This window comes from Gambusia affinis, linkage group LG23 (assembly GCF_019740435.1).
Source record: "Gambusia affinis linkage group LG23, SWU_Gaff_1.0, whole genome shotgun sequence".
NCBI lineage: Eukaryota > Metazoa > Chordata > Actinopteri > Cyprinodontiformes > Poeciliidae > Gambusia > Gambusia affinis.
The window spans coordinates 18,443,242-18,469,504 of NC_057890.1; the positions used below are offsets into that span (position 1 = coordinate 18,443,242).

The 26,263-nt window shown below is 42.2% G+C and overlaps 5 protein-coding genes and 1 pseudogene across 13 annotated transcripts in view; 4 read left to right on the forward strand and 2 right to left on the reverse strand.

The window, feature by feature from the left end:
• The first annotated feature begins 1,006 nt into the window (after nt 1-1,006).
• On the forward strand, nt 1,007-1,617 carry LOC122826327 (histone H2A-like). Its single transcript, XM_044108041.1, has one exon. It carries the CDS (start codon nt 1,031-1,033, stop codon nt 1,415-1,417), a length of 387 nt encoding a protein of 128 aa, XP_043963976.1. The 5' UTR covers nt 1,007-1,030; the 3' UTR covers nt 1,418-1,617.
• A 3,126-nt stretch (nt 1,618-4,743) lies between these two features.
• LOC122826330 (histone H2B 1/2-like) lies at nt 4,744-5,321 on the forward strand. The gene has a single exon (XM_044108043.1). The coding sequence runs from the start codon at nt 4,895-4,897 to the stop codon at nt 5,267-5,269; it is 375 nt and encodes a 124-aa protein (XP_043963978.1). The 5' UTR covers nt 4,744-4,894; the 3' UTR covers nt 5,270-5,321.
• Nucleotides 5,322-5,928: 607 nt separating this feature from the next.
• LOC122826325 (histone H3) lies at nt 5,929-7,165 on the reverse strand. Its single transcript, XM_044108038.1, has one exon. It carries the CDS (start codon nt 6,709-6,711, stop codon nt 6,301-6,303), a length of 411 nt encoding a protein of 136 aa, XP_043963973.1. The 5' UTR covers nt 6,712-7,165; the 3' UTR covers nt 5,929-6,300.
• Nucleotides 7,166-7,229: 64 nt separating this feature from the next.
• LOC122826324 lies at nt 7,230-8,747 on the reverse strand (annotated as a pseudogene).
• Nucleotides 8,748-10,793: 2,046 nt separating this feature from the next.
• Nucleotides 10,794-13,483, forward strand: LOC122826336 (zinc finger protein 3 homolog). The gene is made up of 2 exons (XM_044108056.1): nt 10,794-11,159; nt 11,946-13,483. Exons 1-2 carry the CDS (start codon nt 10,991-10,993, stop codon nt 12,902-12,904), a joined length of 1,128 nt encoding a protein of 375 aa, XP_043963991.1. The 5' UTR covers nt 10,794-10,990; the 3' UTR covers nt 12,905-13,483.
• A 3,458-nt stretch (nt 13,484-16,941) lies between these two features.
• Nucleotides 16,942-26,263, forward strand: part of abcc9 (ATP-binding cassette, sub-family C (CFTR/MRP), member 9) — a 42,928-nt gene continuing 33,606 nt past the window's right edge. For 3 of the 9 annotated variants that reach the window (XR_006369868.1, XM_044109070.1, XM_044109072.1), the window contains exons 1-12: nt 19,001-19,170; nt 19,811-19,898; nt 20,059-20,241; nt 21,015-21,156; nt 21,234-21,355; nt 21,828-21,994; nt 22,078-22,179; nt 22,556-22,696; nt 22,808-22,999; nt 24,804-24,968; nt 25,660-25,815; nt 25,888-26,022. Coding sequence is in view for 7 of the 9 variants with exons in the window: in XM_044109070.1 (XP_043965005.1) it covers nt 20,085-20,241; nt 21,015-21,156; nt 21,234-21,355; nt 21,828-21,994; nt 22,078-22,179; nt 22,556-22,696; nt 22,808-22,999; nt 24,804-24,968; nt 25,660-25,815; nt 25,888-26,022 (1,479 nt within the window). In the remaining 2 variants the exon portion in view is untranslated. Of the gene's footprint in view, nt 16,959-17,167; nt 17,326-18,999; nt 19,171-19,810; nt 19,899-19,966; nt 20,242-21,014; nt 21,157-21,233; nt 21,356-21,827; nt 21,995-22,077; nt 22,180-22,555; nt 22,697-22,807; nt 23,000-24,803; nt 24,969-25,659; nt 25,816-25,887; nt 26,023-26,263 lie in introns of those variants that run through there. The other 6 variants (XM_044109065.1, XM_044109068.1, XM_044109066.1 and 3 more) reach the window with 6 other exon arrangements.

Consider the following 26,263-nt stretch of genomic DNA (forward strand, 5'->3'; position numbering starts at 1 on the left):
GTATGTTAATGTTATTTGTTTTGAAATAATTTTTTTTTTTTTTTTTAAATAAACGCTGCAGTGCGACTTCCGATACAATGCTGCCACCTAGTGGCCTTATTCTGGAAGGTTTTTTCCACAGTCAGGCATCAGACAGACAGCGTCTCCCAGTGAAGGGTTGAGCAGCGGTTTCTGTAACAGACGGCGGGTCGGTCATGTGACACCGACATGTCTGAATGGTCTTTGTTCTGGTTTGATGTATTTTTGTGCTTAAAAGACATTAAGGAAAGGAGATCTTTTGAAAACAAATCTTTCAGTTAATGAAACAAATAAAAGTGAAACTTACAGAAATGGTTACGATTCCCCTGGTTGCATTGCCCTGCATAAACAGGAGCAGTTGCTTTAGGAACAGAGAAAGGTTTGTAGCTGTTATTCTTTTTCATCCTGAGGACTGGAACTGGAAATCAGCTTGTAAACCTGTCAGAATGTCTTTATGTTTCCTCTTTATTAATCAGTTCTGTAAGTGTGCATGGTTCAAATCCCAAGATAGTACACACGTATTACTCTGCTTAGTGCATTTTTTGACCAACACTAAGATTTCCTAAACAACAGGGGATAAAAATGTTCAGCACAGATTCCAGAAATGATCCATAAAATTAGATCATGGTTGACTTGTCAGCCTGAAGCCGTCTTAGTCAAAACAAATTTTGTTTAATTATTTGTCTGTCAGTAAGTATCCGCAAAGTGCTGACGCGACAGATACAGAATAATGTATGCAAATGTTCTTTTATCTCAACCTTCTTGCGCTCTTAAAAGGTCACTTGGGCCGCCGGGCTTCGGTGTTTTATTTTGTAGGCCCCATCCGGCGGTGAGCGGAAGTGTTGTGTCTACTGTGAGAACTTGACGCGCACTGTTCTGATTGGAGGACTACGTTAGCGCTGATGTGCGACCAATCAGTGAAGAGATGGCAGGTATAAATCCCCGACGCTCCTGTCTGAGGCATTCTTCCCTCTTGTTTGGTGAGAGCGAAAGTGCATTTGACCGAAACGAGATGTCTGGACGCGGAAAGACCGGTGGCAAAGCCCGCGCTAAGGCCAAGACCCGCTCGTCCCGTGCGGGCCTCCAGTTCCCCGTGGGCCGTGTCCACAGGCTGCTGCGTAAGGGGAACTACGCCGAGCGCGTCGGTGCCGGAGCTCCGGTGTACCTGGCTGCGGTTCTGGAGTACCTGACCGCCGAGATCCTGGAGTTGGCCGGGAACGCCGCCCGCGACAACAAGAAGACCAGGATCATCCCCCGCCACCTGCAGCTGGCTGTCCGCAACGACGAGGAGCTCAACAAGCTGCTGGGCGGCGTGACCATCGCTCAGGGAGGCGTCCTGCCCAACATCCAGGCTGTCCTGCTGCCCAAGAAGACCGAGAAGCCGGCCAAGGCCAAGTAGACGTCGGCAGCCCGAGCGACGACCCCAACGGCTCTTTTAAGAGCCACCCACTTCTGTCTGTAGAGCCAGAGTTTCTAAAGTTCACTTCAATGACATAAAGTATGTTACGAATCAAACACCAGAGAGAGAGAGAGAGAGGGGTGATTAACTTTAAAAAGGGGATGAACGTGAAATGCTACAGGCTTCACATATAAAGCTCAAATGTTGCAGTTGCAGATGAAAGATTTGTGGGATTTTTTTTTGGGGGGGGGCTGGGGGGTTTCTAATAAACAAATGAAGGATGCTTTGCTCATCTAAAACCAAATGGTGAAAAAGCCTCTGGACTGGACAACTCTGCAGCCTGAGAGGGAATCACACACCAATCCAACAAGCCTTCGGTCACAACTCCGCTTCCGGTTGCTCTGATTCTTGAGCAATCAGTCTGGCAACATCCAGACTGGCAACATGGCCAGATCCCTGTAGTGGCTCTTGAAGCAGCGTTAAAGAACCCGCTGCTTGTCAAGTTTTTGCTTGAACAAAAACAAACCTGAGGAAGATGAGTGGAGAGGAATCCCAAAATGCCAGTCTGAGCGTTAGAAATTCACATTTCATAGTCTAAGACACAGGTGTCAAACTCCAGTCCTCAAGGGCCGGTGTCCTGCAGTTTTTAGATGTGCCACAGGTACAAAACCAGTGTACCTGTGGCACATCACATGCCAGTGGCATGTAATGGCTTAATTACCTCCTCCTTGTGTAGATAAGCTCTCCAGAGCCTTTCTAATGACCTAATTATTCTATTCAGGTGTGGCGCAGCAGAAGCACATCTAAAAGTTGCAGGACAGCGGCCCTTGAGGACTGGAGTTTGACACCCCTGGTCTAAGATATGGCACCATTAGTTTATTCTCAACATGTTTGCTGATTTCAAGAAATAGCCACCAGTTTGCTTCTTCAAAGTTCAAATAATACAGTAATTTTACTGGACAATTCCTAATAATTTTTGAGAAGGTTGTAACTGTTGTTTGATTCATGAGAAAAAATGTGAAAACAGACGATTGGGATTTATTGCGGTCAAATAAATTTTTGCTTTGTTGATCTTTTTATTTCCACATGAAGTGACGAGGAACCTTTGAGACATTTGAACTCCAGCACTTCCTAGTTTGACGGAGTTTTATTTTACGGTCCAGCTCTGTGAGCGGAAATGTGTCCGCTGCTCGTTGGCAACTTGAGGCGGAAGTAGAAACGCGTCTGGCCGACTGTCTTCACTTAGGTCCGCGACATGTATTTAAATCCGGACGCTCAGCCTTCCGCAGTCAGTGTATCGTCCGTCGTCGACGCACAGCGAGAGAATCATGAGTGGCCGTGGAAAGGGAGGCAAGGGACTCGGGAAGGGCGGCGCCAAGCGGCACCGTAAAGTCCTCCGCGATAACATCCAGGGCATCACCAAGCCCGCCATCCGCCGCCTGGCTCGCCGCGGCGGAGTCAAGCGTATCTCCGGCCTGATCTACGAGGAGACCCGCGGCGTGCTCAAGGTGTTCTTAGAGAACGTGATCCGTGACGCCGTGACGTACACGGAGCACGCCAAGAGGAAGACGGTGACCGCCATGGACGTGGTGTACGCCCTGAAGAGGCAGGGCCGCACCCTGTACGGCTTCGGAGGCTGAATCCGATCCCACCCGAACCCAACAACCAACGGCTCTTTTAAGAGCCACCCACACTTCTCAAGACACGCTTCCTGCACTTCACCGTGGTCCATTAAGAACTCCTGAAAATGTGCTGAAACTGCAACACCGACCAACTCCACACTCACTGCTCATTTGTTTTCTAAGTAGATTATTCTGACATCGTAGGTTTTGGATTCTCTGTCTCTGCCTGCTCGGCCTCCTGGAGCCTTTTCCAACTTTCTGCCATAAACGTGTTCAATAAACTCACCTGACGTCATTACAACCAGCTGTCTACAGAATCTAGATTAGCTTTATATCTGGACCTGAACAAACGGAACCACATGTGTAGGTTCGTCCTCCGATGTGTTTCCGTGCCTCAGATGTAGTTTAGTTGTGGTGGCGATTGTTTGTCAAACCAAACATCCAATAAAAGTTCCTTCAGCCACCCCGAGGCACTGGGGCCAAGATTCTTCACGCAGGCTAAAGACGTTTCATGTCCAAACTTGTTGACTGTCTTGGCTGCTTTTATTTTCCTTTTCAGCAAACAATTACAACGTTCAAACTGTCCTCTGTTCTCCTGCCTGCCTCTCTCTTGCTCTGGTAAAAACCACAGGCCCCAAACCCAAACGCCTGCCGGTCCTTTACCCCAGGCCCCTACGCTTACAGCGAGTGGACCGACCCACGGGACTCCCTGTCTGACTCCGAAAAGATAAATAAGAAAAATAAGAAAACAAAAGATAAATAGAATCAACAATTATTAATCAGCAAATAAACCCTGTAAATAATACAAAAAATATAAATTTAAGAATTAACTAACAAAATTCAATTGGGTAAAGAAATAAAGGATAAATAGCTCCAGCATTAGTTTATGCGTCTTATATTGCATTATGCCTATTTGAAGACACGCTAAAAGCGTTTAAGTTTCGGACCAGAGGTGCTGGAGATCATTTGTAAAGTCTTGGAATAGCCAGTGAACGTTTTATATTTCACTTTCTGACTTTAATTCACCATGTCACTGTCTCTATGAGCTTTTTGCTGTTTCATCTGTCCTGTTGTGATCACATCAAAGCCAACCGTTGAGCCATCAGCAAGAGGAAACCGGGACTGTAGGAAGACACCGAGAGCTTTCAGATGTCGTCATCCGGGGACGTTTAAACGGGACATTTCGGCTTCCGTCTGTTCTGTTTTACATCACAGACAAGCGAGAATGCCAATAAGCGAAATAATGGAGGAGTTAACTGCATATTTGGAAGGGAAAGTAATTTGGTGTGGGGATTTTAATGCAAATAGTACATTGTGGGGTAAATGTAATGATAAAAATGGAAAAGTCATAGAAGAATTACTGGAAATGAAAAATCTTGTATGTATTAATGATGGGAGAGGAACAAGAATCAATGTAAGAACAGGGATGGAATCAGTTATTGATTTAACAATTGTTTCAAATGTTTTAGCTGGTATTTGTGAGTGGTTCATTGATAAAAATACAACAATAGGTAGTGATCATTATCCCATTGTAGTTAAAGTAGGATTAAATTTAAATAAGAATTTAAAGGTAAATAAAAAACTGAATTTTAATAAAGCAGACTGGATTAAATTGAGGTACTTGAGTCAAATAAACTTAGAGAAAGTAGATATGACAATGGATATAAATGTTGTCAGTTTAGAAATTTGCAAAATAATTATGGAAGCAACAGATCATTCAATAAAGAAAACAGCCGCGTGATGAGCCGAGCCAATGAGATCGAGGCGACGGCACAGTGAGATTAGCGTGCAGCCTGTATAAGAAGCGGCCCTGCGCCTGCGCACATCATTCGCTGTTTCCCAGGAAGCCGTGAGGATGCCCGAACCCGCCAAGTCTGCGCCCAAGAAGGGCTCCAAGAAAGCCGTGACCAAGACGGCCGGCAAAGGAGGCAAGAAGAAGAGAAAGACCAGGAAGGAGAGCTACGCCATCTACGTGTATAAGGTGCTGAAGCAGGTCCACCCCGACACTGGCATCTCGTCCAAGGCCATGAGCATCATGAACTCGTTCGTTAACGACATCTTCGAGCGCATCGCCTCCGAGGCGTCCCGCCTGGCTCACTACAACAAGCGCTCCACCATCACCTCCAGGGAGATCCAGACGGCCGTGCGCCTCCTGCTGCCCGGAGAGCTGGCCAAGCACGCCGTGTCCGAGGGCACCAAGGCGGTCACCAAGTACACCAGCTCCAAGTGAAGCTGCCGCTTAGCATCAACCACAACAAAGGCCCTTTTAAGGGCCACTCAAATGGACCTGGGAGAAAGTCCTGTGTGATCAGAGCCGTTACTCGTGTTGACTTCGTTTCAGCTCACATCTGTAAAATAAAAGGTTTAATCCGTTTCTGTTTGCCCTACTTTATGTGGACAGCAGGTTTTCTGAAAGCAAACAGAGGAATTTCTAGACATCAGATTTTAACCTGGAGAGCTTTCTGACTCCAGTGGCGTTAAACTCTGTCAGTGTTTATTTCTTTCTGTCGTTGCTTAGATATTGGAGCTTTTGAAATCCACCCTAAGTGAAAGATCTCCAGGTTTTGATCCAGTTTTGCATTTGTTCACCTCTTCTGTGAATTAAGGGCCAGGCAGATTTTGATAATGGTCATGAAACCAGCGTTTCTGCAGAGCTCCTATTTTCGTGTTAAAACAGTTGATGTCCATGCACGGGGAGCCAGTGTTTCAGTCCAGGTTTAACATCATTTAGCCCTGGAAATGCTGCAACTTGGTGTGTTTGATATTTGCAAGGTTTCAGTTAAGTCTTCCTTGCCTTATTCAGTTTGTTTCTAAAGATTAAATGCAGATTTTCAAAGTGGGCGGGTTTGTGTCCGTGAAGCGTGTGACGTAAGAAGCTGATTAAGGCAGTTAAATCAAGTCTGTTATCCTGCAGAATGAATGAAGGTTTTATTTCCTCGGTGTGAGTGGAAAATTGCTGCATTTTAACAGCAGTGATTGTGCAACACCGCCAGCAGGTGGCAGTAATTGAGCGCAGCGCTTCGTGTTGTAGTTCAGTACAGAGGAGTCTGGTTTCCCCTTCCAGGTATGTTCAGGTAAATGTTTGACTGAAGTGTCTGAATGTGTTTAAGTGAGTGATTTTAGTGTGTGTGTGTGTGTGTGTGTGTGTGTTCAGACAGGTTTGGCGGAATGTTTTCAGTAGAAAGCAGGAAGCTCGTCCTTGTCGGAGTGTCGGTGGCTCTTAAAAGAGCCGTTGGTTCAGTGTGGAGGCCGTGTGCGTGTTTAAGCTCTCTCTCCGCGGATGCGGCGGGCCAGCTGGATGTCTTTGGGCATGATGGTGACCCTCTTGGCGTGAATTGCGCACAGGTTGGTGTCCTCGAAGAGGCCGACCAGGTAGGCCTCGCTGGCCTCCTGCAGAGCCATGACGGCGGAGCTCTGGAAGCGCAGGTCGGTCTTGAAGTCCTGGGCGATCTCTCGCACCAGGCGCTGGAAGGGCAGCTTGCGGATGAGCAGCTCGGTGGACTTCTGGTAGCGGCGGATCTCCCGCAGAGCCACGGTACCGGGCCTGTAGCGGTGAGGCTTCTTCACTCCGCCGGTAGCCGGGGCGCTCTTACGGGCGGCCTTGGTGGCCAGCTGCTTCCTGGGGGCCTTCCCTCCGGTGGACTTACGGGCGGTCTGCTTGGTTCGGGCCATCGCGCTAACTCGCTTTCCTGCTTCTCGTTTGACACGGTGAACGGATGAATTCTCCAGTCGGGCGGCGGGGCTTTATAAGCAGGCTGGGGGGCGCGAGGGAGCTTCTGATTGGCTCCCATTGCTGACGTAGCGAGACGCGGCGGACTCGGCTATTGGTGAGATTTGAATTTTCGAAGTAAAGCGCGATAGAAATCTAACGAACAAAAGAGGAGGCGTTTACAGTTTCAGGGAAAAGAAAGTTGGACTTTGTCTACGGACGGATCCTTGTAACAAAACGCTTTGCTCTTTAACTGCAGCGCTCAGCAGTCAAACAACGATTATATATGTGCACACTCTCAGCCAAACGGACCCAGATTCACGTCTGTGAACATGAAATCAGTTCTTTTCATTTCAAAAGGTTCAGTGTTCCGGCTAACAGTCTAAGAAATACATAGGAAGGAAGACATGCTCGGTAAACTGACTATTTCAGCACTTTACGTGCTTCTCCTCAAAAATAATAATAATAATTAAAAAAAAAGTGAAGAAATAATTCAGTATGATATCGGAATGGAAATGTTTCCTGTGGTCCTGATGCATGGGCAGAATCATAACTTCATCGTGCATGTTTCTGTGTCGGCTGAATGAAAGCAGATGGATATTTTGCAATCAACAGTAAAATAGTTTGTAGGTAAAAATCCAACTAGTTGAACTAGTGGAACTAGTTGAGCTGCGATAAAGAGTGAAATGTAACGTTGTAACTAGTTGGACCCGGTGAGGAATGTTCCACATTTGCTACTAATATGTAACAATGTCAGAGCAATGCAACATTGTTACTTATATTTAACATCGTTCCACGTTTGTTCCGTGTGTCTTAACGTTGCTACTTGTACCCGACGTTGTTCCGAGCGCAGCAGAGCAACTCCACCGAGTGAGGAACGATGCCTTAACGCGTGCATGTGGTGGCTCTGAAAAGAGCCTTTGGTGCATGAAGCAGTGTTGGGGGGCAGAGATGTTTACTTCTTGGCCTTCTTGGCTGCGGGCTTTTTGGCTGGCGCTTTCTTGGCCGCGGGCTTCTTGGCGGCCTTCGGCTTCTTGGCGGCGGCGGCGGCCTTCTTGGGGCTCTTCTTGGGCACCTTTTTGGCGGCCGCGGCGGCTTTCTTGGCCGGGGCCTTCTTCGGGGACTTCTTGGCCGCTGCAGCCGCTTTCTTGGCGGCGGGTTTCTTGGGGGTGCTGGCCTTCTTGGCGGCGGGCTTCTTGGCCTTGGCCGGAGCCTTCTTCTTCACCACCTTCTTGGCCGGCTTGGCCGCTTTGGGCTCCTTCTTGGCGAGCTTGAACGAGCCCGAGGCCCCGGTGCCTTTCGTCTGGCTCAGGGTTCCTCCGGTCACCAGCTTGGTGACGGCCGTGTTGATGCGCTTGTTGGCCTTGGCCACATCCACGCCCTTCCCGGCCAGCACCTTCTTCAGCGCCGCCAGGGAAACTCCCTTGCGCTCCTTCGAGTCGGCCACGGCGGCCACGATCAGCTTGGACAGGCTGGGTCCGTCCTTCTTGGCCCGGGCGGCCGACTTCTTCTTCGGGGCTTTCGCCGGGGCTTTCACCGCTGCTGGAGCTTCTTCTGCCATCTTTCTCACTCAATCTTCCTCTCAACGTGTCCGGCTCCGAGCAGGAGGCGGCACTTATAACATCCATGAGAACCGTGAAGAGACAACTCAGCCCGCGCGCTCCGCTGCTGCCTCAAACATGGCCACACTTGTGTTTTCTCCGCTTCGTTTTGCGCTCAAAATCGCAAAATAATTCAACTCTTGGCACGTAAATCTTAAGATAAGCGGAAGAAAACCCTCCTGTCTCAACACTAACCTCTGGTTTGGTTCACAGCACTTTCTCTTTTCCTCCCAGGACCCTGCAGACCTGTCACACACGCTGTGATTTGGAGCAGCGAGCGCCGGGTTTTCTACACATTTCGTCTCCCAAAATACATAAAATCGCTGCACATAAACTATAAATGGCTCATTTCCGTTAGCAGAGGCATGTTGGGGCAGAATACAGGTGAAAATGTCGCGCTAGTGCCATTTGTCGGATCGGTACGGGGGAGGTTTTTGCTGGCAGTAAACACACGGACCCTGTCGGTGAATAAGCCGGTCAGGGCTCCTTTCTCCCGAGCACTCCTCTCTTCCTTCACACATTTGGTCAACACGGAGCACCGACTGCGGACTCAAACCACTTTCTGATTCACAAATCTAATTAATCACTCTTTGCTCTTCCTAAATAACAAATAAAAACAACTGAGTAATCTCACTGCTTAGCTTTTGATCCATCACCTTCACTCACTAAAGCCAAACAGTCCATCTCTAATTCAACAACATTTGGGGGAAATTGGTCATTTTTATGTCAGAATTTTGATTGATTCTCCCACAGTTTGGGTTTTTCTTATATTGCACACAGGTTTTTTTCATTTATAGATTTTTATTATGTTTCTTTCATCGTTTAATGTTTAAAACTAAAACTTTGTGCGTTTTTCTTACATTCTGCTTAAGCTGGATTTTTTTTAAAGCTCATGTTTAGTTAGTAACTTTTCTTTTACATTCACATTCTGCTGCATTTCATCCTTTCAGCTGATTTTCTATGTGTAAATATGGACAGCATAGTTTGGTGTTTTACACAAAATCAAAACTGGCCAACACGTTGAACATATTTCTCTTGCGTCTCAAACTTTGGCCTCTGTGTTGTTTTGGCCTCTCCAGAATATCTACCTGCTTGTCTGTGAACTTATTTCTGCGGCTCTCTGATGGTCGGAGTCGATGTCTTCATAAATCTCCTCCGTCGTTCTAACAGTTTCTTTACAGGATTTGCTAAAGTGGTTCTGCATCAACGTCTCTTCACCTCCAGAAACCTTGCAGGCCGCCGCCGCCGCTCAAAGGCATTTCCACAGCATGATGCTGCCACCACCATGCTTCACTGTTGCTGCTACTTCTCTGTTTATTTCCAGTATTTGGTGTTCATCAGAAGCAGACACTAGAAACGGATCAGCAAGTCAATAAATGATGCTTTTCTGTTCTGGGGACGACTGTGGAGGTGATGCTTAAAATAAATATATATGTCACTTTACTAGAGTAAAAGAATTATTTGCTTTTCTAATTGTGGATATATAAATTTTGGGCATGCCAGAATAATCTAAAGGAACATAAATTAACATTCAACTATATCAGTCTCTGTGAGATTAACCAATATTTTTTCTTTCATTTTTCATTTCAAGAAACAAATAAATCAACTTGAGACGATTTTGCTGTCCTGTAACTGCATTGATGGAAATACAGTTACTGCTACAGGAGATCTTTCCTGCCCATAACCATCAACATTTACAAAAGAAATATTTAAGAGCCTTGAATTATATAAGTTACAACAAAACTTACTTTTCCTTTGGGATCAATAAATGTTTCATATTTTATATTTGTCGTCTTTACCATGTGCCCTTTGTGACTGTCTGTTTTACAACTGTTCATTCTGTGGATCAATATATATATATATTTTTTTTTCTATTCATTTTTACAGGAATTTTGTGCCGTCTTCATTTTTGATATCTCATTTTTGGTCATTTTTTTTGTCTCTATTATGCCAGAATAATCAAAATAATCTGATATAAACATTACATTATATCAGTCCGTGTGACATTGATCATCACATAAACTTTTTCCTATTTTCCATCCATCCATTTTCTGTTCACTCTGGTCCCTCATGGGGTCAGGAGGGTTGCTGCTGCCTCTCCAATTCCGGGCGAGAGGCGGGGTCACCTGGACAGGTCGCCAGTCTGTCGCAGGGCAACACAGAGACAGACAAGACAAACAACCATTCACACAATTTAGAGAAACCAACCTGACAGAAACAAACCTGACAGTCATGTTTTTGGACTGTGAGAGGAACCCGGAGAACCCGGAGAGAACCCACCATGAAAAGACCCCGGGCCGGGAATCGAACCCAGGACCTTCTTGCTGCAAGGCAACAGTGCTACCAACTGCTCCACTGTGCATTTTTCAGTTTTTTTTGTTTGTTTTTTTTTCAATTCAATTACCAAACAAATCAGTTATTTTCAGGCATTATTTTTGCAGCGCCCGAACTGACCTGACAAAGACAAAAGCCCTCCTCACCAGTTGGTGGCGGTAGTGCGCCATGAGGTTCACTATTCAGCAGAAGAGGAAGCCGTAGAAACGACAGAGAAACAATCCAACATTGGTTTGGAGCTGCTGTTAGCTCATCTGCAGACAGTTAGCTTAGCTTTGCGTTTTGTTTTGCGTCCTTTGCAGTAGAAATGGCGGCTCTTCGCGGCTTCAGGGAGTTTCTGACGCGGCGGCTGGCGGCGGCCGGGGAGGAAGTGCTTTCTGCGTGTGAAGACACCGTGGTTCGGTGTGAGGAGCAGAGCCGCCTTCAGCAGAAGATGATCGATGTCATGAAGTCCGAGTTTGATGCGCACAGAGCAGGTAGGGAAAATATGTCAGATCTGTTCTCGGCTGATCAACTGAAACCAGAATTTAGTTGGTTTCGGGGCTGAGATCATCGGTTCTCACCTTCTCCTTCATATTTCTCTACAATCCCTCCTCACATGTTAACCTGGCTTGGGGAGTTGCTGAGGACTACGGTGTGCGTTTTAGGACATCCTCAGGAAAACATCAGACTAATGTCTAAACTGCATCAGAATAAAAACTGTCAGAAAAACCAGCTTCACACTAAAAGGCCTCAGCAGCACCGCTAGCGCTAGCTACAATGAATTAGCATAACAAAAACAGCAGCATGCTAATGTAGATTGACCTACAAGATTTCCTTCCATAATTAGCTTCACGTTTTAGCTTACCTTCAATAATGTTTTGATGCGACCCAATTATTTTCTGTTCAGCGGAAAACACTTTCCCTCTATTTGAGGCTGAACTGTTTTGGTTTTATGAAACCTCAAAATAAGTTAATTTTATCCTAACCCTCCTGTTTAAATAGGAACTGCAAAAGCAAAGGAGGCGGATTAGCAGAGATGCTAACATATGTGATCCAGGACCTGTTACTGTAGAGTATTGTCTCTGCTGTCTGGATGTTGAGCTGTTAGCGTGTCACGATGGTCACAAGGCTGTTGTACAGCCACAGTCTTCAGTCAGAGGCCTCCTCACAATCAATGCAAGACCGACTGCTACTGGAAATCCTTCCTGCCCACAGCGTCACTGTCCACAATCATCTTTGAAGATAATTGAATGACTGAACTCTCTTGTCTCTTTTTTTAGACCTCCAGCAACAACGTGACATTAAAGAAGAAGAAGAAGAGAAGTTTGTGCCCGATGAGCAGCTTTCTAACGAGGAGAGGAGTTCCACTTCTGATGAGAAGATTAAAAAAGAGGAGGAGGATTATCCAGAGGCAACACCCATTAAGGAGGAAGACCAGGAAGAGCCCTGCACCAGCAAACAGGGAGAGCAGGTACAGCTGAAGCGTGTGGAGAGTCAGTCTGCTCCAGAGTCTGTGAAACCCGACGCCTCCAGCAAGAAGAACCTCTGCAGGGCGAAGGCGAGCTTCTGCGACATTTGTGGCCAGGCTCTGACGGAGCTGAGCTTGGATCGCCACATGAGGACTCACACGGGCAGGAAGCCGCTTTCCTGCAAAAGCTGTGGACAAATCTTCCGGCTCCGTGTGTCTTTGGAAGTCCACATGAGAACCCACGCCGGGACGAAGCCGCACACTTGCAAGACATGTGGGAAAACGTTCAGACGAAGCGACCATCTTAAACTCCACATGAGAACCCACGGCGACAAGAAGCTGTACCTCTGCAACGTCTGTGGAAAAAGCGTCGCCGACCCGTCAGCTTTCAGGAGGCACATGACCATCCACACGGACGAGAAACCGCACTCCTGCAAAATCTGCGGTGAGAAGTTCAAACATAGCAACACCCTGCTGTGCCACCGGAGGGCGCACTTGGGCGAGCGGCCGTACGTCTGCCGCTTGTGTGGCAACAAGTTCGTCAACGCCTCGAAGCTGAACCGACACATGATGTCGCACACGGGCGACAAACCTCACGCCTGCGAGCACTGCGGGAAGAGATTCATCCGCCTGCACCAGATGAAGGATCATGTGAGGAGGCACACTGGGGAGAAACCCTTCGACTGCGACACGTGTGGGAAAAAGTTCATCAGTGGCACCGAACTGAGAGCTCACACCAAAACTCACACAGGTGAGACATCGCAGCCATAGACAAGCTGCGGTCGCTTTGTTGAGAAGGTTTGGATCCCAAACTGAAACTTTGGGCCAAAAATATGTTTCTTTGTTTTCACCACCAGTAAAACGGCTGATCTGATGCTTTATAACCTGGAATCTTTACTGGGTTTATAAAGAATCATTAACAGAATAATCCTCTAATAACGAGATTCTGTCCCAGATTTAATGAACCGTTTCGGGTTTTTCTAAGATTTCTGTGTAGTTTCCTTTGTTTTTCAATAGAATGATAAAGAATATTATGATTATTAATATTATTAGTATGCATCAAATTGAAAAATGACCCATCCTGAGCCTTTCTGTTTTATTTTTACAGAGCCAAACAAACCTTAGTTCTTTCTGCCAACCAGTCTGTTTCGTTGTTGATCTTCTTTTCTGAAATTAGTTTAAAAAAAATTTTCCTCTCAGGTTAACCAGGAGACTTCATAGATTCAGTTTCATCCAGAACTAAATAATCTAACAATGACTTGAAAATTTTATTTGAAATGATTTCTGTCAATCTGTCTGCTTGCTTCATATTATTTATGCAAAATAAAAATAAAAAAACTTTCAAAATCAGTTTGTCTTTTAAAGTGGCCTTTATTTGACAGTGAATTGACAGGAAAGTGGGTAATGAGAGAAGGGGCAAAGGTCGCCAGACCGGGAGTCAACCTGCGGCGGCCGCGTTGGGGACGAAGGCCTCAACATGTGGGTTGTTTTTAACCCTTTCACCATCACAGCCGTTTGTTTTCTTTTTAAACTAAATTCAGTTTTCTTGATTGATTGAAAGTGTAAATGTACAGAGACTGATTCCACTTAATTTCTTTTGTTAGATATTTAATATATTGCTTATCAATTCAATTGTCCTTATTTTCTGATCTTTAATATTTAATCATTGATGTTTTATTGATTGTTTTGACAAAAAGACCCACAGTACTGAACACTGACAGAATCAGTAAATTTATCTAAAACTGGGTTAGATCCTCCTACTGTGATTTTTTTTTTCAAATTTTCCATAAATTATGATCAGATTTAATCCAGATATATGTTTGTTAATGTTATAAAATGGAGAAATCAATAAAGAGTTCGAGTCTAAGTTTGATCTGTTTTTATCATTCTTTGCCTCAGCCACAAGAGGGCGACATTGTCTCGGTCACATGAAATTAAAACCAATAGTTTGAGCGGATTTTCTCTTTGCATGCAAAGATTTGACCGTAATTTTACCAGAATCGATTATAGATTGTAGTCTGACAACCAGACAAAATAAAACGCGACTATTTGTTTGTAGCTGCTTAAATTTACACGTTCTGCTCACTTAAACTAACAAACATAGTTTTATTGTTGACTTGAGGTGCTTGAAGAAAGGAAGATTTTTGCACAGCAAAAAAATTTCTGCTGAAAAGTTTCTGAAATGAACCAAAGGAAACAGTTTGAAGTTGAGCTCCTTCTAAATGCGTCATCTGATGCCCTCTTGGTTCTTCTCTTTAGAGGTTTGGACCCAGATCTTCCCACAGTGAGAATCAGAACCACAATGGTGGGAACCTTAAGATCCAAAGTCAAAGTACTCACGCTCTCTGCAAGAGCAGAAGTTCAGATTCTTCAGACATTCCCCATTTATCCTTATTTTAAATAATTCCATGGTTTTGGCTCAAACAACAATTAATTTTGTATAATCTGAATTATCCTGATTGAGATTTAGTTAAAAGACAAACTATCAGTATTTTTTATTTCTGTACCAATGCAATGCATGTTGACAGCAAAAGAATAAAATCATGTATTTTATATGACTTGAACTTGTAAAGTATTTTAGACTTATCAAAAGTCACTTAGTAATTTTATTTACTCAAGTACAGTTCAAATTATTCACTTTTTTACTTTTACTGGAGTAAATCTGTTCAACCTGCACTTCTACTTCTACCAGAAGGTTTTTCTATAGAAGTGTCTCTTTTTCTGTTGCAGTTTTGCAAAATAAAGCAATTTTGTTACAACAAAGAAATCATTATATCTAAAAAAAAAAAAAAAAAAACTTTATCAGAAATCAAAGTTTACTTTAGAAATTGTCATGTTTCAATTTAGCAAATTTATTCTTGGAATTTGAAAATGTGCAGCTGTATGGATTTTCCTATTTCTATTAGCAACATTGAAACAAATTAACAAATGGAGTAGAAAATGAAGCAACATTAATATTCTTGTAGCTAAAAGAGGAAAGATTAACACATTTTCTTTTCCATTAAATGAACATTTTTGATTATTTCTGCTGATAAAGTTCAAACCTAGGAGACGTTCCTGCTGGGAGGAATTTGGGATCCTTAAATATTTGTGGGAAGTTGAGTCTTTTTTAAATTTTTTTGGTGTTTTGGTTTTGCTCTCTGGAGATGATTAATTTGTAATTTAAAGTGTTTCTTTTATCTGCAGAAAGAACAGTCACTTCCTGTACCGGCCTCAAGCTCTGATGTTTCTCACGCTGGAACCTCAACATGACATGATGCTGGAAACATAAACACAAATTTAATACAAATAAGCTCATTTAGAGAGTCTTGATCCAACTTTAAAACAGCTAAAGAAAAGTTTTATATTAAACTTTCCATTTAATTCTCACAGTGAAACTGACGTCAGGGTTAAAGGTGTTTGGTTTCTCCTACTGTTGGGTTTTTCTTCTTCTCTGGTAGAAAGATGATGTCATGACCTGAAGTGACATGTCTTCCTGTAAAACATTTGACTTTAACGTCGAGTTTAAAGTTTGGGTCAGAGTCTACAGGAAATGATTGTGTGGATGTAGAAGATGGAGGTCAACGTCTTCCCTTCACTGTTTCCTGGGAAACACTTACAGATGGGAATCTCTTCTCTCTCTCTCTCTCTCTCTCTCACACACACACACACACACACACACACACTCACACACACACACACACACGCACACACACGCACACACACACACACGCACACACACACACACACACACACACACACACAAATCCTCCCACCTCTCCTCTTCCTCTGGTCCGGCTGCAGTGAACGGAGTCCCAGGCTCTCCATCCAGATCGGCTGGAGGCGAATAAAGGGAACATGTTTTATTTTTATTTTTAAGATGTTAATAAATCTTTAATAAAGGTTATTATAGTGAACTAAAGCTAACAAAATAACAAAAACTGAAATTGAGGAACATTTTTGTTAACTGAAAGTACTTAAATGGAGAATAAATACAAATAAATGTAACTATATTGTGTGTTTATAAAACTAAAACGCGCAAAATATATTTATATTGTTATAAATGATATATTTATAGATATAATTTGTGCTTATTAATTTATTTATTAGCCTATTGAACTGATGTAAAGTTAATTTTTTCCCCAGCAGTTTACGATGCTCCAATAATAATTCACAACAACTGGGGAAAAACACCAGAATCAACAATAACTGATAAAACAATAAAATTATATCATTCATTACTAACAAAATCACAACACTTTGACATTTTTAATTCTGCACCTAAATATTAACCAAAGAACGGAAAAGCTAAAAGTACTTCCATTACTAAAAATAATAATAATTAAATAAAACCTGAATTAGACACAAAAATCTCAACAAAATAAAAAATAAAAACTATAATGAAAAATCCAAAACTATTATAACTCAGGTTCTAGAACTGTGTTTAGGGCTGTAATTAATCAAAATTAATCTCATTTTAGTTGAAAAATATATATTAAAAAAAATAATTATTTTCAAGTCAAAAACCATTTTTGCAGCTAAATTCTTGAATAGATAGAGAGATGAGCTCAACAAAAAGGATATTTATTTTTTATCTATTATATATTATTTATCTATTATATATTTTTATTCAACTATCAGTTTGGTGAATGCTGCTTTACCCATTACTAATACTGACATTAATATATAAATACATTATTCTGAACCTAATCTCCAGTCGGGGTGCCCAGCATGGCCCTGTGTCTAGCTACGCCCCTGGATCAGGTCGGCAGGTGTTTTGTTTTTTGTTTTCTTTGTTGTGCTTTAATTCCCACCAGAGATTCTCTCTGTAAGGCTGAAGATGTTGGTGAGTACCTTCTAATTATCATTATTTTATTTTTGTTTTATAATAAACCAGCCCGTTCTGCTCGTTTTACTTCAGTTTGACCTATTTTTCATGAGCTGCGAATAATATAATCGCTGAAATCCTCAAACTGCGGGAGTGTGCGCGTCCTCCGCCATAACTGAAGTGGAATTTCAACATGTAGACATTTCCTGTCGCCGCACCTTCAGCATAAACCGCCTTTTTTTTTTCTTTTTTTTTAAGAAACCGCAAACGGGACGTAAAGATCCGGGAGGACGGGACGCTTTGACCCGAAATCCTGCGCCGGGTTTCGGATTGTTGAGGTCGGGATTCCTCTCTGTCACACCGAGGCAGCAGCAGCATCCTCTCGGTAGGCTGACACGCGACGTCTTGCATTCAGAGAGAACGTTCTCTGGACGTGAATGACACCAGACTTCATTTAAGAATCACTCCATTTTTATTTTAAATTAAATCTCAGTAAAAACTGCGGCTTTAATACAAACCTAATTAAATGTTTAAAATATTTGCAGTTAGGAGTTAAATTCGGCTTCCATTAAAAGCGCTGATCTGACGTATTTTTGCAGATTTTAATATTAATTCACACTCATCTACGAAGCTTAAGACTTAAAAAATGGAGGTTATTTATAGCTAACGTTTCTTACTAAATGTTCAATTCAACCCAAATCCAAATTTAACCAACACACATTGTTCTGTTTTTAAGTAAAATGTTTAATTATTTATATTTAAATCTATTTTGGTAACGAGTCACGTAGCAGGACGCTGCTGGATAAATCTGATCTTTTATTTTCATATTTTGTGGCAGCGTTGCGCTTCTTGTCGCTGCTCTGAAACGTGCAGCTTGCTTGAGTTCACCCCGCTGACCGCATCCAAGGTCCTTCTCCTCCCCCGCATCCCACAGCAAGCGTGGCATCCTGCTGCATGCGCTTCAGATTATTATGTTGATTAGAAAATCCTAAACATCTATATTTCTTAAAAAACCTGTCCAGAAAGTGCATCACATTTTTTGACTGAAGGTTGATATAATTTATTTATTGTATTTTTTAAAGTAAAATAAATAAAAACTTAAGGAATGATCAGCAATGCAAGTAGTTATTTTTATAAACTTTATTTGTTGGCCCTCGGTTCAGGACCCTTGAGGAAGCCTATTATAAACTCTCTTCTCATCGCCAAACTGGTACAAGTTTAGAAATCTGATATGAGGCAGCAGCGCACCAAGTTAGCAGAAATTACACGGACTGTTACCGGAAATGAATCAATTCTTGCCTTCAAAATAAAGCAACGACTCAAAGCAGAGATGTACTTGCAGTGCAGATAGTTGTGACATTATTGTTTCGCAATATTTTGGAATATTTTACAATGAATTGAAAGGAGTATATATGTTATTACTTAATTTTATTCATTTGTCCATCCATCTGTTTCTCCTTTTATCCAATAAAGCAACCAATGGATATTTGATAATGTGTGAAACTGATTTAATAATTTATAAATTAACTGAAATGCAAAACAGCATTTAAATGTGGACTTAGACATGTATATATAAGCTAATATTTCAGAGTTGTAAGTTGGAGAAATCTCTTACCAACCTGACCCTCAAAATCCATCATGGCTACCATAGCAAAAGCAGTGGAAGTATTTAAACAAAAATCCGAATTCCATGCTACTTCTACAGGATCTGTTTGTGAACATGACTGATAAACTACAGAGAAATAATGTCAGTTAGCTTTAGTCCCTTAGCCATAAAATGAGCTAATTAGCGATGCAGCAATGAGAGATTTGTGTTCTTGTAACTGTGGCGGACAATGCGAGAGGTGGAGAGAGGAGTAGAGTTTTAATTGTAGTTTTACTAGCACCTTGTTATGAATTATTTTATTTTATCAATTCACTATTCAGTTGATAAAAATGATTAAGTAAGTATTAAAAATAAACTCAGCATAATTTTGATTAACGCTTTTATTCTGAAGGTCTTAGCCGGAAGTTGTGTCTCGTGGGCGTCCTGCCTTGACGCCGTCCGCAGCGCGCATTGAGTTGGAGCAGCTGATCTCGCTCTTGACTTCCAGGGCTAAAAATAATCCTCTGTTAACTCTCCAACTCACTGTATTTCGTTTCTTCTTCTTTTCTCTGTCTGCTGTCTTTTTAAAATTAAATTTCAGCCGGAATGAAACGGTGCCAGTCAGGATAATCCCTTTATTTCCAGGTAAGACACTTTTCTTGTCGAAGGTTTAATAAATCGTCTTAATTTTAGCAGCTAAATGTCCGTTAGCTTCGTGAATTGTTTAGTTGGTTTGGTTATTGACGCGTAGAACTGTTTGTGTTGGTAAATTAGGCTGGAAATGAATGTTGTTCTGATAAAACCCAGATATTAATGTTCCATTTAGTTTATCTAACTATCGTCAAGTTTTATTTATTTAAAAATAATTCGCTTTATTAAACTTGGCAAATGTATAAGAATAAAGATGGAAACAAAGAGCAGAAAATTTGACTTAAAAATGACAAATTTATGTGATTCAAACAGGAAACTGTTTTAAAATAATTTAAATAAATTAGATAATTATCTTGTTGCTTATTGGGTTTGAAAAAAAAATCACTTGTAACTTTTTACTGATCTGATTATTTATAAATAAAATCATTTAGATGAAGAAAACAAGAAGAAGCTCCAATTTAAAAAATACTGACAAATTATGTTTGTTAGAGAAAAATCCAAAACAATAATATCATCCATCCGTCCGTCCATTCGTCCATCCAGTAACACTGATATTTTTATATATTTTTATATTTTATAAATGTAGATTAAAACGATCCAGTAGATCCCTTTGTGTTTTATCATCTTTTGACAGCAGGTTCTTCAGTTCCAGACCACTTCCTGGTCCAACTCACCTGAGCGAACATCCTTCGTCCTGCTGATGACCTCATCATTTAACTCAGGTGTGTTGAATCACTGGCCCTCCGGTCCTGAAATCTGCAGACCCCTGATTTACACTGTCCTAAAATAGCTCTGACGGCTTCACACGGCTGAGTCTCATGCTGGTGTTGTGACACTCCATGGCAGCAAGACGCTGACCTGACGGATTTCTGTTTCTGCCAGTCTGACTCCGGGTCTGGGAGGAACCAATGGCTGCTGGCATGCCGTTGTCATTTTGTGGCGACAAGGTTCCCAGTGCATACGGCATCAACGATGGCGTGCTCAACAATGGCTGCTTCGTGGACGCCCTCAACCTGGTTCCTCACGTCTTCCTGCTCTTCATCACCTTCCCCATCCTCTTCATTGGTAGGGTTGCCCTCCTCTTCCTCAGGGTTTGGAACAGGATGCTGACAAAGTCTCTAGGAGAGGATCTGGTTTCTATGTCCCCTTCGAGTTGGGTGGGAAGGTGCTGGCGCGTCAGACCATCTTGGTGTAATCTCCGTGAGGCAGATGTGCAGTTGGTATTAACTTCCTGTTTTTACCCGCCACGCTGGGAGAACTTTAAGCAGCTTTAAAGTGTGGCTGAACCAGGATTACTGGAGTTTAGAGATCTGCTGGAGATGAATCAGTTGTGGCTTTTTTGTTCCCTTTAAAGGGGCAGTATTATGTGTTTCCAACTATGTTTCCTTTAGTTGTCATAAAAATGCTGCATATCATATATCAGGTTGGCAGAGAACCCAAAAGTTAACAGCAGCACTACTTCAACATATTTTTACTCAAGTCACAGTAGAAAGTAGCCGTCCAAGAAAGTACTCAAGAGTAAAAAAGTATTTGGTCTACAGAGTAACTGTTCAAATTATTAATCATTTAATATTTAGAGATTACATCATCAGACGGACCAAAATCTAAAGTTAAGTGGAACCATAATCCTAACGTTTTTCCAGATTATTTTCTTTCAATAAAAAAACTTATGAAACTTTAACAAAAACTGCAGGTGTGTATTTGTGTCTGGGTGTTTGCTAATTGCTGCTGGCTAGTCTGAAGGAGCTGAGTGGGGGAGGAGCTGCACCTCGAAGGCGGGGCTAGGTCCAGCCAGGCGTTTTGAGCAGCGTTTTTAGAGCGCCCATCTTGTCTTCCAGGTTGGGGCAGCCAGAGCTCCAAGGTTCAGATTCATCACAACACGTGGCTTCATTTCCCCGGACACAACATGCGGTGGATCCTCACCTTCCTGCTGCTCTTCGTCCACGTGTGCGAGTTCGCAGAGGGCATCGTCTCCAACACGTCAGTCTGCAGGAGGACTAACATACGGAGGACATTTTGTTCCCTCATGGATACTGATGGTATGTATTTTCTTGCAGGACAATGACCTCCAACCACCTCCATCTCTTCATGCCTGCCTTCATGGGTTTCATTGCTGCAACAACATCAGTTGTTTATTACCACAACATAGAGACGTCCAACTTCCCCAAACTGCTGCTGGGTAAGATTTCTCTCTATTTGAAGTTAAATCAGATCAAAGTGTTCTTTTTTTAGTCAGAAATGTATTTATTAATGTCTTTGTGATCATAAGTTTACATCACATCACATAATCTGCCAGAGTTAGCCATATACCCCAAAAGAAACATTTCAAACAGAGACAAACAGCTTCATTGTTGGAGACATGATGAAAGTAAAGTGGACATAAAGACCATCATTACGTTTGGAGGAAACACTGGGACCCACGGTTAGTGAAAGTATTGAAGCAACTTCTGAAGATGCTACCAAACACCAAGGAGATGTATGTAAACTTCTGACCACAAAGACATGAATGAATAAATCTGACATTTTCTTTCTTTCATTATTGTTTCTTTTAGCAAATAGAAATAGTTTTGGTGATTCTGACCTGAAACAGGAGATGATGTAACTCCAGACGGGGTGTATGTAAACTTCTGACCGTCTCTCTTTGCTCCCAGTCCTCTTCATCTACTGGGTGTTGGCGTTCATAACCAAGTCCATCAAGCTGTGGAAGTTCGCAGAGTTTGGGATCCGGTTCAAGTACCTGCGGTTCTGCATCACGGCCCTGTTGGTGATCCTTTACGGACTGCTGATGGCCGTGGAGATCAACGTCATCCGAGTCCGGGTTCGCCGCAGCATTCCCTCCTGCCCTGGAAAAACCTCAGCAATCTGCTTCACCTCTCTAATTTTGTTCTTTTCTGTTTGTAGAAATACGTTTTCTTCACCAACCCCCAGAAGGTGAAACCGCCGGAGGATTTACAGGATTTAGGCGTCCGCTTCCTGCAGCCGTTCGTCAACCTGCTCTCTAAGGTGCTTCTTATAATTAATTACACTGAAAAAACACAAAATATTCAAAGAAGACAAAATAACTTACAAATAATTTTTCATGACGAGAGAAATGGAAAAACAAAACTGTGCAAAATATAAATTTTACATAGTGGGAGTTTTAAAATAAGCATCTAAATCTTGATGAAAAGTTACTTGTAAGTTAGTTTTGTTTTATTAATAGTGTACAAAGATATTTACACTAGAAATCAACAGTATCAAAAATACTTTTGTTTTTAAGGAGTAATAAATACTTTTCACATGAGAATTAAGAATAAAGGAATATTTTGAAAACCGATTTAATTCCTGGAAGTAAATCCTAGACAATGGAGTTTGTTTTTGGTCCATTTCTGTTGCCTAGGCGACGTATTGGTGGATGAACCCCCTCATTATCGGCGCCCATAAGAGGCCGATAGAGCTGAAGAAGATCGGGAAGCTGCCCATCGCTATGAGAGCGCTGACCAACTACCTGAGGCTGAAAGACGCCTACGAGGATCAGAGGGTAAGCCGAGCGACGGTCCGGACCGGGTCCGGACCGGGTCAGAACCGGGTCCGAACCGGGTCTGGTCCAGTTGTTTCTCCGCTTTAATTCACCCGTTTCACCTCAACACAGACGGGCGAAGATCCGGACCGAGCGCCGTCCATCTGGCGCTCCATGTACAGAGCCTTCGGCCGGCCGATCCTGCTCAGCAGCACCTTCCGGTACCTGGCCGACCTGCTGGGGTTCGCCGGGCCGCTCTGCATCTACGGCATCGTTCGCAACCTGGATGACGAAAACAACAACACGTCGGCGAACAAGAACATGGTGAGCGCCACTTTTCTCCTGCCGGGTCAAAGTGAGAACCAGCAGCGCTCTTCATGACTGGGCAATCAATCGATCAAACGCATCATGAACTAAAACAAACTCAATCATTTCCATGATAATAATTTATTGTTTTTCTTTTTTTCTATGAAACCTTCAGTCTGATGCTTTGGTCTAACTTTACAGACTTCATTATTCATTTTATTGGTTGTTTCTGGTATTTTGGACATTTTAATGCCGTCCAGTTCCAGTGTTTATATATCCAATACAATTTAACATTTATTACTCGCGTTTTACCGCGCCATTACAATTTTATAACTTAAAAATTATCTCAATATTATAATTTATTGCAATAAGTCCTGGGACGATTTATCGTCCAGATAAATCAGTCGTCATGTCAGACCTACTAATACCAAAAAACTGCAAAAATATTTCTAAATGCATGAATATTTACAGCCTCTCCCTTTTTTATGTTCCTCGTGTAAAAAGATTTTATTGCAGCAGCATAATCTCATGCTAAGAAAATGTATAAAAATCAAACCTTTAATTTGAGTTTAATAATAAAAAACCTCGTTAAGATGAAGATAGCTGCACAATTTAATAATTTAACTGAAAAAATCAAGTGTTAATCAGTAATTCAGGACATTTTTTGAGCAGTTTTTAGTTTATTTTATGTTTAAAGTTGATCATTGTGTCTTAAATCAAACTTTTACTTTGAAATCCCAAACTTCCTGTTTCCTGATGGTATAGACTCATTTCTTTTACAGTCCCTTCAAAATGGGAAAAACAAGAAAACGTGCCATTCAGTGCACAAACGTTTGAATCGAGATAACTTGTCAAGTTTTAGTGACTGTTTTTTTCCGGTTTACAGAAACGATTTTATTGATTTGAAGTTTTTTAATAAATAGATTTATTAGTTGTTTTTTTTTGTTGACAAAAATAAGAAAAAAGTGTCATTTACTTTCCTCTTGTTTAGATTTCATGGCACCATGAACTCTGAAATACCAGAAGATTTTCAGTAAAAATCCAGTGGCCGATGCCAAGAACTGGAACGAGGTCGTGATCGGGTCAACTTTCCAAAACCAGGAGCCATATTTGGTTGCTGAAGATCGTTTGCTTCATTTTTCAAGACTTTGTAAAACTTTTGTAGCGTAAACGAGGCGGAGCAGACAGACAGACAGACAGATGGAAAGCAGACTTTAGCACCTCGTTAGTTCATTGCTGCCTCAGAAAGTCGCAGTCGGAGAAGCAGAGCAGACTCTTCTGTGCAGACAGGAAGTTTTCCTGCCGTTAGTTTGTCTGGTCTGAGTTTACTGGAGATGCTGTCAGGTGTGTTTTAGTGGGTACAGTTGGGCAGCGGAGACAGAGAGCAGAGCTCAGCATCTCTCAACTCTCTCATTTATCTATACATATACAAAATACTCAAGTTATCTTTGGGATTAAAATTTGAGCTGAAATATTAGCACAACTTGAGCTGAAACTTGATTATAGAAATCAATGTGGCTTAGAAATTAAATCTGGTTTCTGGTGAAAATATCTTAGTAGACTTAAAATAAGAAACTTACAAGAAACGTCTCAGCAAGATATAGGAGGTAAAAAAAATCCTTAATGTTGAAAACATTGATTATTTCACTATGACAAGAGTCATCCTGTCGAACAAGATGGCTGCCCTGACATCACTTTGAAATATGGAAACCCAAGTAGTGTATGGTTGAAAAAAATACAAAAATTAAATCTTCAAAATCGAAACATTTTTGAACTCAAACATCTTGTAAATTGAATGTTGTTTACTTGTTTGTGTTTGCAGGAAAACCATTTCCGTGTGTACTTCATGTACACCACTGAGCTTCTGGAGAACAGCTCCGTCTTGGCCGTTCTCCTCTTCCTGGCGCTGGTCCTGCAGAGAACCTTCCTGCAGGCGTCCTACTACGTCACCATCGAGACGGGCATCAACCTGAGGGGCGCTCTGCTGGTGAGGGACGCGTCAGGAAAACGTGACGGTTCAGCTAGAAAACCCAGTTTTTAACAAATCCAAGATTTCTCTAGGATTAGGTGGAGTTTAGCTATGCAACACATGAACAACTCAAACTCCAAAGCACACAAACACAAAGAAACAAATGCAACAAAAATCGCTGCAGCCAAAAATGCTGTGATCAATAAACAAAATGCTGCACCTTTAAAAATAAAATATGAAACGCTGCTAAACTCCCTCTACAAAATGTAAGTCCTCCAGACCACTAGGGGGAGATGACCATTAAATCATAAGGGACCAGATTCTTTTTATGCTTCATGTCTTTTACGATACTATAGAACAGTTGCATGTTTACGTCAGTAATATTATTTTGCTTCTTGTGGTTGCAGTATTTTTTGTTTCCAGTGGTTTTCTGTTGCGCTTGTTTGTTTTCATCATTTATGTGTTTGCATCTAGTTTTGCACCTTTGCACCTGTTGTCCACAAAACACACAACAGGTTATTTGCTGTCATTGTTTACTTTTCGTGTGACCGGTTGTTAAGACTTTTAGATTGTAAAAGTGTAAATACTTCCAGGAGGCCTAGAGAGTACATGAGGAAGTTTGGATCTCCATTTCACTGCCAGCTACTTGCAGAAATGTTTCGCCATCATCTGTTGATCCTCAGGTCTGTTTTTATGTTTCGTTACCAAGGCGATGATCTACAACAAAATCCTGCGACTGTCCACCTCCAACATGTCGATGGGGGAAATGACTCTGGGGCAGATAAACAACCTGGTTGCCATAGAAACCAACCAGCTGATGTGGTTCCTCTTCCTCTGCCCCAACCTCTGGGCCATGCCTGTACAGGTGAATCACGGCTGCTTTCCTGAGAAACGTCGTCAACCTGGGCTTTAAACGTGGATCTGTTCTTCACTGCAGATTGTGATGGGAGTGATTCTGCTCTACAACTTTCTGAGCTGGAGCGCCTTGGTTGGAGCGTCGGTTATAGTTCTGCTGGCGCCGGTTCAGTACCTCATCGCCACAAAGTTGGCCGAAACGCAGAAAAGCGCTCTGGTAAGCAGTAAAATCAAATATTTACTCAGTTTTTGTGCAAAAAACCTCTAAGCTTTTCACATTTGTCACATCAGAACCACAAACTGAAATAAATAAGTATGGAAATAAATTTTTTTTGTCTTTTTCTAACGATTGATTTGAAATCAACCAAACTTTGTTGCGAATGGTTTCCAACCCAGCGCTTATTGTAGCAATTAACAATGGACGCCACCATCAGTGGGTCGATTTTCAGATGCTTTTC